Source organism: Ictalurus punctatus, chromosome 7 (assembly GCF_001660625.3).
Source record: "Ictalurus punctatus breed USDA103 chromosome 7, Coco_2.0, whole genome shotgun sequence".
Taxonomy (NCBI): domain Eukaryota; kingdom Metazoa; phylum Chordata; class Actinopteri; order Siluriformes; family Ictaluridae; genus Ictalurus; species Ictalurus punctatus.
Genome location: NC_030422.2, coordinates 133212 through 144484, shown reverse-complemented (window position 1 = coordinate 144484; position 11273 = coordinate 133212). Strand labels below are relative to the sequence as shown.

At 38.3% G+C, this 11273-nt stretch overlaps 1 protein-coding gene across 7 annotated transcripts; it reads right to left on the bottom strand.

The window, feature by feature from the left end:
- Positions 1-4345: 4345 nt before the first annotated feature.
- Positions 4346-10718, bottom strand: LOC108267346 (RING finger protein 212B). Of its 7 annotated transcripts, none has more exons than XM_047156601.2 (13): positions 10460-10718; positions 9759-9892; positions 8974-9026; positions 7779-7853; positions 6391-6497; positions 6072-6132; positions 5946-5974; positions 5782-5825; positions 5496-5520; positions 5311-5368; positions 5167-5227; positions 4827-4857; positions 4346-4723 (listed from the first exon to the last, which is right to left on the bottom strand). In XM_047156601.2, the coding sequence occupies exons 2-13, from the start codon at positions 9856-9858 to the stop codon at positions 4639-4641; spliced, it is 729 nt and encodes a 242-aa protein (XP_047012557.1). In that variant the 5' UTR covers positions 9859-9892; positions 10460-10718; the 3' UTR covers positions 4346-4638. The 7 variants fall into 7 exon arrangements, with proteins under 7 accessions (XP_047012557.1, XP_047012558.1, XP_017326877.1 ...); XM_047156602.2 differs by having other exon boundaries at positions 9759-9861; positions 10508-10718; XM_017471388.3 differs by having other exon boundaries at positions 9759-9861; positions 9945-10717.
- Between the last annotated feature and the right edge of the window lie 555 nt (positions 10719-11273).

Sequence of the window (11273 nt, the reverse complement as noted above, 5' to 3'; positions counted from 1 at the left end):
AACCCTAAGTGTCTGGTTTTTGCTCTTGAGGTCTCTTTGAGAAGCTCAGGCGCCTTATGTTGATTTTACACCATGGCTGTGTGTGAGCAGACCCAAGACCCAATCACTCCTGCCCAGTTAATCAAGCTATTGTATTGACCATCATCTGAGTAGTACAAGCAGCACTGCTAGAACTGGGTGTTAGATGTGGGTAATCCACACCTGTACAGTAGACAAGTAAACCCAGTTCACAAAGTTTTAATAGATACAGGAAGCATTTATTGTTGCGAAGTCTTTCTCTAGACTCATGGCTTCTGGTGAATCATTAACACTTTTCACGAGCTGTGTCTAGAACTTGACTGGAGTCCACCTGTTGCAAGTTTAACTGATTCAATATGATTTAAAAATGACTAAGATCTCACAGTTCCCTGTGAATTTCAGACCAAAGAAACAACTAAAACAATACTGGCGTGGCTTCGGGACAAGTCTCCTTGAGTGGCCCAACCAAAGCCCAGACTTTGTGGAGAGACCTGAAGATGGAGTTCACAGATGATCCCTGTCCAATCTGATTGAGCATGAGAGGATCTGCCAGGAAGAATGGAAGAAGTTGCACCAAGTCCAGTTGTGCAAAGCTTGAACTTACTCAAGAACACTCAAAGCTGAGCTCAAATATCTGCTTTGTCATTATTGCGTGTAGACTGATGGACATCTTTAACACAATAAAGTACGCAAAAACTGAATGAGTCTGAATATTTACCCAGTGTATACAGTGGTGCTTGAAAGTTTGTGAATTAGGAATTTGAGAATTTTCTATATTTCTGCATAAATACGACCTAAAACATCATCAGATTTTCACACAAGTCCTAAAAGTAGACAAAGAGATCCCAATTCAAACAAATGAGATAAAAGATATTACACTTGGTCATTTATTAATTGAGGAAAATGGTCCAATATTACATATCTGTGAGAGGCAAAAGTATGTGCACCTCTAGGATTAGCAGGTAATTTGAAGGTGAAATTAGAGTCAGGTGTTTTCACTCAATGAGATGACAATCAGGTGTGAGTGAGTGTCCTGTTTTACTGAAAGAACAGGGATCTATCAGACTCTGATCTTCACAACACGTGTTTGTGGAAGTGTATCATGGCATGAACAAATTATTTTTCTGATTACCTCAAAAAAAAAAAAAGTTGTTGAAGCTCATCTGGGTGGAAAAGGTCACAAAACCATCTGTAAAGCGTTTGGTCTCCACTCCTCAGGAGTGGAGACCAACAAGGATCTCTCCAAGAGCAAGATGTGTAATAGTCTGCGAGGTCACAGAGGAATGCAGCGTAACTTCTAAGCTACTAAAGGCCCTCTCACATTGACTAATGTTAATGTTCATGAGTCCACCATCAGAACACCGAACAATGGTGTGCAAGATCACGTGGACAAGCCAGAAGGCTACTGGAAAAATGTTTTCTGGACAGATGAGACCAAAATAGAGCTTTTTGGTTTAAATGAGAAGCGTTATGTTTGGAGAAAGGAAAACACTGCATTCCAGCATAAAAACCTTATCCCACCAACAGTGGGGATAATAAGTATTTAACGAATCAACATTTTTTTTTTCAGTAAATATATTTCCTATGAGGTTATTCACATGAACTTTTCTCCAGACATCAGTATTAACTCAAGAAATCCACAAATATAAAGAAATCCAAACATTAAAGTCCATAAATGAAGTCATGTGTAATAAAGAGGAATGACACAGGAAAAAAGGATTGAACACGCTAACTGAAATGTATTTAATACTTAGTGGAGAAGTCTTTGTTTGTAATGACGCTTCAAGACGCTTCCTGTATGAAGAAATTAATGGGTTGCAGTATTCAGGTGTGATTTTGGCCCGTTCTTCTAAACATATTGTCTTTAAATCTTGTCCAGTTGGATTCGAGTCAGGTGATTGACTGGGCCGTTCTAACAGCTTGATTTATTTCCTCTGAAACCAGTTGAGAGTTTCCTTTGCTGTATGCTTTGGATCGTTGTCCTGCTGGAAGCTCCACCCACGTCTCATCTTCATCATCCTGGTGGATGGCAGCAGATTCTTCTCAAGAATCTCCCGGTAAAGGGCTCCATTCATCGTTCCTTCAGTTATATGAAGTCTGCCAGTATCATGTGATGAAAAACATCCCGACACCATGATGCTTCACCTCCAAACTTCACTGCTGGTGTAGTGTTTTTAGGGTGATGTGCAGCGCCATTTCTTCTCCAAACATGGTGTGTAGTATGACAGCCAGAAAGTTAAATTCTGCTCTCTCTGACCAGACTACATCTCCCAGTATTTCATAGGCTTGTCCAAATGAGTTGTAGCAAACTTTAAACAGCTTTGACATGCCTTTTCTTTAGTAGTGGAGTCTTGTGGGGTGAGCGTGAGCAGTGGAGTGCATTTCCTATTGTTTTCTCTGTGACGATGGCTCCTGCTGCCTCCAAGTGTTTCTGGAGCTCTTTCCGAGTGGTCCTTGGCTCTTGGGCTACTCTTCTGACTAATCTTCTGACTCCCTGGTCAAAAATCTTGTGAGGAGTTCCTGTGCGTGTCCGGTTGATGACTTAGTGATGTTGCTTCCACTTGTGGATAATGACCCCAATGGTGCTTTCTTTAGGATTCAGAAGTTTTGAAATACATCTGTATCCGATTCCATCAATATGTTTCACCACAATAAGGTTGTGAAGGTCTTGGGAGAGCTCTTTGCTTTTACCCTTCATGAGATGTGTCTTGTTTGACACCTTGGAAACGACAAGCCTTTTTATAGACCATCAATTTACTAACCCAGCTGATATTAATCTGCACAGATAGGAAGTATAATTACTTTCTAACTACTTACAGATTTCAGCTGGTTCCTTGCCTTACCTTGCCCTGGAGAACTGCTTTTTCTTAGCATGTTCAATACTTTTTTTCCTGTGTCATTCCACTTTATTACACATAACTTTATTTAAGGACTCAGTGTTGTGATTTCTTTATACGTGTGGATTTCTTGAGTTAATAAAAATTGTAAGGTGCCAAAACCAGCTCAGCTTTTCATGTGAATAGCCTCATTGGAAATATATTTACTGAAAAATATGCTAACGCGCTGCATGTGGACCAGAATGACTTCCCACCACTGATGGAACAATGAATTCTGAATATACCAGCAAATGAATGATACCAGCAAATTCTAAAGGAAAATATCAGGGCATCTATCCATGAACAGAATCTCAAGAGAAAGTGTGTCATGCAGCAAGACAACGACCCTAAGCAGCACAGTTGTTCTACCAAAGAATGGTTAAAGAAGAATTAAGTCAAAGTCCTGACCATAATCCAATAGAAATGTTGTGGAAGAACCTGAAGCGAGCATCCCAGCGTTGAAGCTGTTCTGTACTGAAGAACGGGATAAAACTCCTCCAAGCTGATGTGCAGGACTGATCAACAGTTACCCCAAACGTTTATCTGCAGTTATTCCTGCACAAGGGGGTCACACCACATACTGAAAGCAGAGGTGCACATACTTTTACCCCTCACAGATATGTAATACTGGAAGATTTTCCTCAATAAATGAATGAGAACATATAATATTTTTGTCTCATTTTTTATTTTATTTTTCTAAAGTTTAAATGTTTCTTTTATTGCACTATTACTCATGAATCTGATTGTAACTGCAGTAAATTCTGTAAATTCAGTAAAATCTCATTTGTTTAACTGAGTTCTCTTTATCGATTTGTTGGATTTGTGTGAAATCTGATGTTTTGGGTCACATTTATGTAGAAATATAGAAAATTCACAAGCTTTCAAGCAGCACTGTAAATTAGGAATAGTATTTAACTTTTTTGAGCACTCACACTAAATATGTTAAACAAGGTACACCTGTGTTCACTTCAAATCCAGCTGTGTCCGACTGTATGGTTGCACAATGAATATATGGGAGGTCTCACAGTTAAAATGGGAGATCAGATCAGTCCTGCTGTCATGAAGACCAAGGAACTGCCCGTGAAGCTCTGAGATGAAGTTGTTAGGAGGAAAAAAAAGCTGGACAAGGTTATAAAAAGATCAGCAAAGTTCTGAACCTTCCTATGAGCACTGTGAAATCTGAGGGGGGTGTCCAAGAGGCCAACTACAACACTGAAGGAGTTACAGAGCTCAATGGTGAAAACAGGAAGACCTGTGCAGACCTCCACAATATCATCAGCGCTTCACAAATCTGACCTCTATGGCAACATGACCACATTTGAGAAATTCTCATGCGTAGGCCTCATTCGTTCCTGAAATTCCTGGAATGTCTAGGATCCTTCTCGTAATTACTCTTGGAAACTGGCATGATTTCTACTGGCCTTTTAGAAAACTTAAAAAAAAGGACTTCAAAGCTTGAATTTCAGAACTTTACTTTTTTATAGGACTGCAACAGTACGTAAACAAGAAATAACACATTTCCATTTGCTTCAAATCTTTCACAAACAGGCTTTGACCTGCACAAATGCAACTGAGTTTACGGTCATTATACCCATTAACGTATCTAAAACATACAAACTGAAATAAGGGTACATTTAAACCACTGCTGCTGCAATCTAATTTCTCTGAAACAAATGGGATCTATAGGTGTCACGTTTACAACCAACCCAGTTGATACGGCATGTCTTGCTTAGATACCGGATCACTACACATTCCATGGCTGGGGAGACTGAAATGTTGCCCCAGGCAACAACTGGAACTGAAAAATGTTTGGAGTTACATGGTCTGGCCTAAAAAAATAAAAATAAAAATGAAAGCAAATTCTCTATATTAAACTTTATACCAATTTGAACTTGAATGCTTATTAATGTTGTTTGACTATATTTAACGTACCTCACTGGTGTGGTAAGAGGAGTGGGTGTTCCTTAAAATGAGAAGAGTGCATTATTATCAAGAGGGCGATATTATTACTGCTCCAAACATCTTTCACTGGAGAAGAGATGTGTTTCACTGGACATGTTTGATTGAGATTTTCAGGTTTGGTGGAGGATAAATCCCAAAATGCTTATATGACAACTTTTTAACACATATCACACACATATCAATGTGTTGCATGGCAACCAAGTGAAACCTGATTATTTTGCGTACAAGTTAATGAAATGTAGTAAATGAGCTGCAATGTGTGCTTAGAGCAGTTATGTCGATGTAGGCTTTGAAAGTAAGCACAACTTACTAAATCCATGCTCGTTCAGTGAACTCAGAGAGGATACAGGGGTGGCTGAATCTAGCAGAGACTTTCACATAAAAATGAAAAAAATTCTTTAAGAAAAGAAAAAGAAAACGGGATTTCTCTGTAAAAGAACAATTAAAAACTCACTGCCATGCTGGGTGTGAAGTGTCGAAACCTCTCCATGGTATCACCGGAACCTGGGTGACTATCAAAAGTGAACAAAGATACACTTTTTATTTCCAAAATAGCACTGCCTGTAAAGTGAGTCGTTAGTATATAGCACAATATTAAAAGGAACAAAATAATTAAGAGTTCAATTAAGTGTTATCTACCTTACAGTCCTGGAGAGGGGAGTGACTTTGGGAAATGGAAGAGAAAGCTATAATATAATCTTCTGTAAACGAACACGTTTATTTATTCCAAAAAATATATACATGGCATAGCAGGATGTTTTCCACAATAAAGAATTCAATAGGCAGCTAACCATCTTAACATTATGCAGAAAGCTAGGTCTATGTGGAGGATATTGAAGGAACCCAATCCTTGCTTCACCAGTCTGTCACCTGACTCACTTAAAGCCAGGAAATAACCCTGTTAAGCCATTCAGTCACTAAATACCTGGGGAAGTGACGGCCACTGGTAATGTCATCCTTGGAATGCTTCTGTGAATAAAAAAGAAAAGCAAGCGAATAAACGGGATTATTATTCAAACCGTCAGAATTGCTAGTGAATTACACACTATACACAAATACTCATTTAAAGTGAACAAGTATTGATAATACCCGTTAGCCTTAAATGTCCCAGGTGATACCTGTGCGTTAGGAGAGAGACAGATTCTAGTATTTTTTTGCAGTATTTTCTTTTACAACCACACCTAGTATACACACAAACATATCCGTCTGTCTCACCCTCCTCTGGGAAAGAGGCTTCCTAAGTTCAGCATTCTCCTTCCTGAGCTCTGACACCTGCCTAAACACAAAGACGAGGACAGAAAATAAGAACTTGATGGATCTACTGTATATGAACTGGTATTTTTACTGGGCCCAATTCTCATACTTCTACACAACGCAGTCAGTAATAAACATAAGCCCGTTACAGTATATCGTTCTTAACGGTCATTCCCACTATAACACTATAACACAAGAGATACATAAGACACAAAGTGCCATATTGGAGCCAAATTTGAGACTAGAGAACATAATAAATTTGGAAGGTTACTGTTTGCACCTGTGGTACTGTTCATTGACTTCCTTTAGTCTTCTTTCCATCTCCACAAATTTGTGCTTGTGGAAGGCTATGACTCTCTCTTTCTGTTTTCTCTGGAATGCCGCAATCTGGGAACAAAAAACGAAAGGAAACGAAAGTTAAAAACTAAATAATGCGCAGTGTTTACTAAAGGCTTGGGCCAAAATAACCTTACTTATACTAATATTATAATGTTGCACGAAATACATTTACAAAACTGTACAGAAGCCTGCAAAATGCAGATTCATAGTTATTCTTAATGATATAAGCTCCCAAACAGAAAAAGATCATAATTAATGGTTTACCATATTTTAGATATTCGTATACGAGTTATAATTATATAAAATATTGTATCAATGATTTTGGATGTAGCATCAGGAGAATTCGGTCCCCTGCACACTAATTGGCAGATTTTTTTTGTTGCAAAAGCATTTTCAAAGACAAAAAAGATTCGAACAGAACTAGGCTTTGTGAATACTTTCAATTCAATTCAGTCTTATTTGTACAGCACTTTTAACAATGGACATGGTCTCAAAGCAGCTTTACAGAAACATATAAACACAGGATACAGAATTTAAATGTGTGAATTTATCCCTATTGAGCGAGTCGGTGGTGGCGGTGGTGAGGAAAAACTCCCTAAGATGATATGAGGAAGAAACCTTAAGAGGAACCAGACTCAGAAGGGAACCCGTCCTCATCTGGGTAAAATATTTTGCTTATTTATGTTCTGCAAATAACAGATTTCTCATCAAAATCTTCTAAATAAGAAAGTTTACAAAATTATTTCCGATGGGTGGCTGGGCTGGTCTCTGTCATAGGAGCTTGACCATCTTTAAGAGCCTCAGAGTAGAACCAATGTTCCTCTGAATTGAGTGGAGCCAGCTGAGGTAGTTTCGGTACCTTACAAGAACGCCCCTTGGTGTGTTTCATCTAGACCTGTATCAGGTATTTCACACTGGAAGGAGACCCTGGGGTAGACCCTCAACCCAATGGATACATTATATCTAACAGTTGGCTTGGGAACATCTGGGGATCTCCTAGGAGGAGCTGGAATATGTGGTTTGGGATGGAGAAGTCTGGGCTTCTCAACTTGTTGCCACTGCAACCCCCATAAGTAAAAGCGGAAGGAAAATGAATGAATGAATGAATGAATTAATGAGGTATATGTATAGCTAATAATGACATCTCATTAATTCACTTCAAACAGCAGTGACAACATTAAAACATACTGTAGAAATGAAAAGTTACTCATTTAAGAACATTTAAGGTGCATGTGTAGGCACTTTCTTTGTTTTTTTCCAAAATATAAAGTATGAGCTCACCATCATAAAGCATATTAAATCTGTATACAAAAACATTACAATATAGACCTGTGCAATACGCTCCAGTCGAGTTTGAATGATGTTTATTGGGTTTTTGAAGAACATCTGCTCCTGAGGTTTCATCTTCAGCAAGTTCAACAAAGATAATGGGCGTGGACAAAAGAAGACAAACAAACAATGTCAAGCAAACAGTTTTACTTAAATCGTTCTTACAGGGGCAATAATCATTCAATCGCTCTTTAATCATTCAAACAGGGGCACTCACTTAATGCTGAATATCTGTACAACTTTAAATATATGAAGAGAAAAACTGCTCTGTTTCCCTTCTGTTGAAGCAAGGGGACTGGGAATTGCTGCAGTTATTGGGGAACGTGTTACACTAACTTAAAAAACAAAACAAAATAAAACAAAAAAAACATATCCGGAGAGAAGAGCCATAAATATTTTATTATAATTAATGTGTTCCAAAATCGATGTCATGGCACCACAATCGAGACCATAAGAACAAAGTTTCTGGAGAAAAGTCTGGACCAATTTAAAGTCACACAGTATGGACAATGGCAAGACAGGCAATGAAGACCACATTATTTTATAAATTCTACTTTCAGCTCTGCCCTGTTTCCTTAAAAAGAATATCACTACTACAAGTCAAAACGCTAAAACCTAATTCCCCAAATGGATTATAAAATTGAGGGTGACTTCAAAACCCTTTAAAATGGCATCACCTCACACAGTGAATATAAAAAGTATACACAACCCTGTTAAAATTGCAGGTTTAAACTAAGATAAGTCCCATCAAATCTTTTCCCACCATTAATGTGATATAGCACGTGCAGGAATATCTGACAAGTACTGGTCAGTCTCGATTCTTCACGTCTGAGCTATGGGGTAGAGCGGCTGGCGGAAACTCTTTGTCATGAAAAAATACTCCAACATTCAAGCCTGCCTAAATTTTGCCAGCCATGTGGTAAAAAGTGTTATGATCTGATGAGACCAAAATACATTTACTGTGTATAACCCGGTGCAACAACAAGACAGCTCATCACCCAAATAAACCCACCATACCCACAATGAAGCATGGTGGTGGAAGCATCATGCTAGGGGCTGCTTTTCTTCAGCTGGGGACTGGTGTTGTAGTCAAGATAAAGTGAATTGTGTATACCTCCAAATACCAATCTATTTGGCACAATCCCTACCTACTGTAGGAAAGTGTCTACACTTACAGTCAACCTATCACACAAACCTGGTCAGATATAGGCAGGTAGCTGCAGCTGGATTGACACACACAGCAGTGATCTGAGAAGGACGCCAGAGACAAAAATATTAGAAGCAATCCTAATCCGGCTGAATCTGACAAGCGAAAACACTGGCAGTGTTGGCCAAACTGGTATACCATCTTAAGCAGTTGATAAATTATTTTCCTGCATTTTACAAAATTGATCAATAAGTTCACAATCGCCTTAATGGTCTGTTAATTTATTACAAAGAATTTATCTACAACATTGCAGAAACTCTTTCCTTTCTACCAGCGTTAAGAGCCGATGAAGACAGGCTACCAGTTTGACCAGCTTGGCCTGTGTTTGTGACCAGCTGTTAGTTGGTCAGACCGAGCTGGATCTTACATGTTTTTCAAAAATTTTGGCTACGTGTGCATGTAAGGATATGGAATAGATGTAACATTTATGGAAGGAGTCTCCAGTTTTAGCATAGTGTAACAGTCTGTATCAGGGCAGAGAACTTTGTGCTTACTGTTTTGTTTTTTTTAGTAACATGACACACTAAACATTTTTGTCTCATTACAAGATGGAAACTTCAAGATGGAGGAAAACAAGAGGCTGTTGAGAGAACGTTTATCTGTTTATAGCTGGAATAATGCAAGCGATAACAGGAACTGACTTGTCTTGCATATGTAACTACAGACTGTATGTCCTAGGCCTATAATGGTTTATTCCATCGTGGTTGAAGAACTATTTACTCTGTAAAACACTGCATGACATTACATTCCAAGATCGTATATCTATATCTCACTTGGTTGGGTGCAGCCCTCACAAAGAACATGGCCACAGCTCGACACCACAAAGTTATTGCCTCGCCTCAGAAAACAGTTGTTACAGTGAAACCAATCCATTTCCTTTAAAAAAAAAAAACACACAGCTGTGGACCTGTGGGAAAAGATTTGAGAGATTTATAAAATACTTTATTATTATACACTACCATAACGAAGCAGGTGGCTAGTTAACTAGCTACTCATTTATGGAGGGAAAAGGCTAGCTCAATCAATAGGGGAGCATAATTAACTATCTAGTGAAATATGTATTCACTATGCAGCACGGAAACAGTTTTGTTCTGACAAGTTTTAATATCTTGCAGTGTATTCGCTAGCTTGATCAAACACAAAGGAACGATTTTCTCGTCAGACCGTTAGGCTAAAGCCCAAATTGAGAGTGCGCGAACATTACATGGTGTACGGTAGTATATTAAACAGCACTACATCGCCATCTGGGGCTGCATACATGACATCGCTTATTGTTTTTTACAACAAATTTTAGGATCTCCGCTGCAAAACTTTAACGTGAAGACTTAACAGGTGTAGTATTATAAGTTCAAGCTAGAATATTTAATAAATATTTGGTCCCAGATGTGTATATACGCGTGACATTAGTTGCAAATTGAGTACAGAAATGTCAAGGTTACCGCTACCATGCAGCATGTAATATTCGTGCACTCACGAATATAGAGCGTTGCATGACCTCGGTGCTATGCATCATACAGCTTACTCAAACAGAAATTAGCCTAATCTTGATGTTAATTAATATCCGACGAAGAAGAAAAAAAAAGACAAATAAACAACTAGATTAAATTGTTTCGCGGCTTTACAGTCTGAGAAGTTGAACCAAACCGAGAGAGTTGTAGCGATGCCGGACTCGACTGAAATCAGTCAGTCATTCTTATGAACCGATTCTTTTTTAATGAATCAGTTGGCCAATCATATTGAATCGAAACTTTGTAACTGATTGAAATAACATTACAATTTTAGGGTTGTGGTGAAAAGTATGACTTAAAAGGGAGTAGAATGTGACAACTTCTAAATATTACTGTTCAGTTTATGTAGAGGGTAATCATAACCATGCAAGCCTACTGGATTTTAAAAGCAGTATGATAAGGGGTTATTTTGCATCTTTGAATTTGTTATAGAGGTAGAAGTGGCACCTCACTGGTCAGTTTCAGGGAGTTGTTTGGAAAGCATATACATTTAAAATCTTAATAAATAATCCCCATATAGAAAAGGTGTGCATAATAAAAAAAATCAAGTGTTGTTGATAGGGTGCAGTTTGATGCTTATGGAAGGAGTCTCCAGTGTCAGCACTTTGTAACAGTAAGTTTTCCCACCAGCTGAAAATCTTCCAGACAGGAACTTTGCACTTCCTGGTTTCTCCATGATATAAGCAGTGTTAGTCATTTGTTTCTCTTGAAGTTAATAAGAGACTGGTAAGGGGATGAACACAGTTGTAAGGTAAAATTACAGTTAATTTAAAAAAAAAA

What these genes read in the sequence shown, in the direction of transcription:
- LOC108267346 (XM_017471388.3), bottom strand. An exon ending in TGAGGGCTGCACCCAACCAA is followed by an intron (nt 9,027 to 9,758) that starts GTGAGATATAGA and finishes CGTCCTTCTCAG; the next exon opens with ATCACTGCTGTGTGTGTCAA. An exon ending in AGCCTCTTTCCCAGAGGAGG is followed by an intron (nt 5,975 to 6,071) that starts GTGAGACAGACG and finishes CCTAACGCACAG; the next exon opens with GTATCACCTGGGACATTTAA.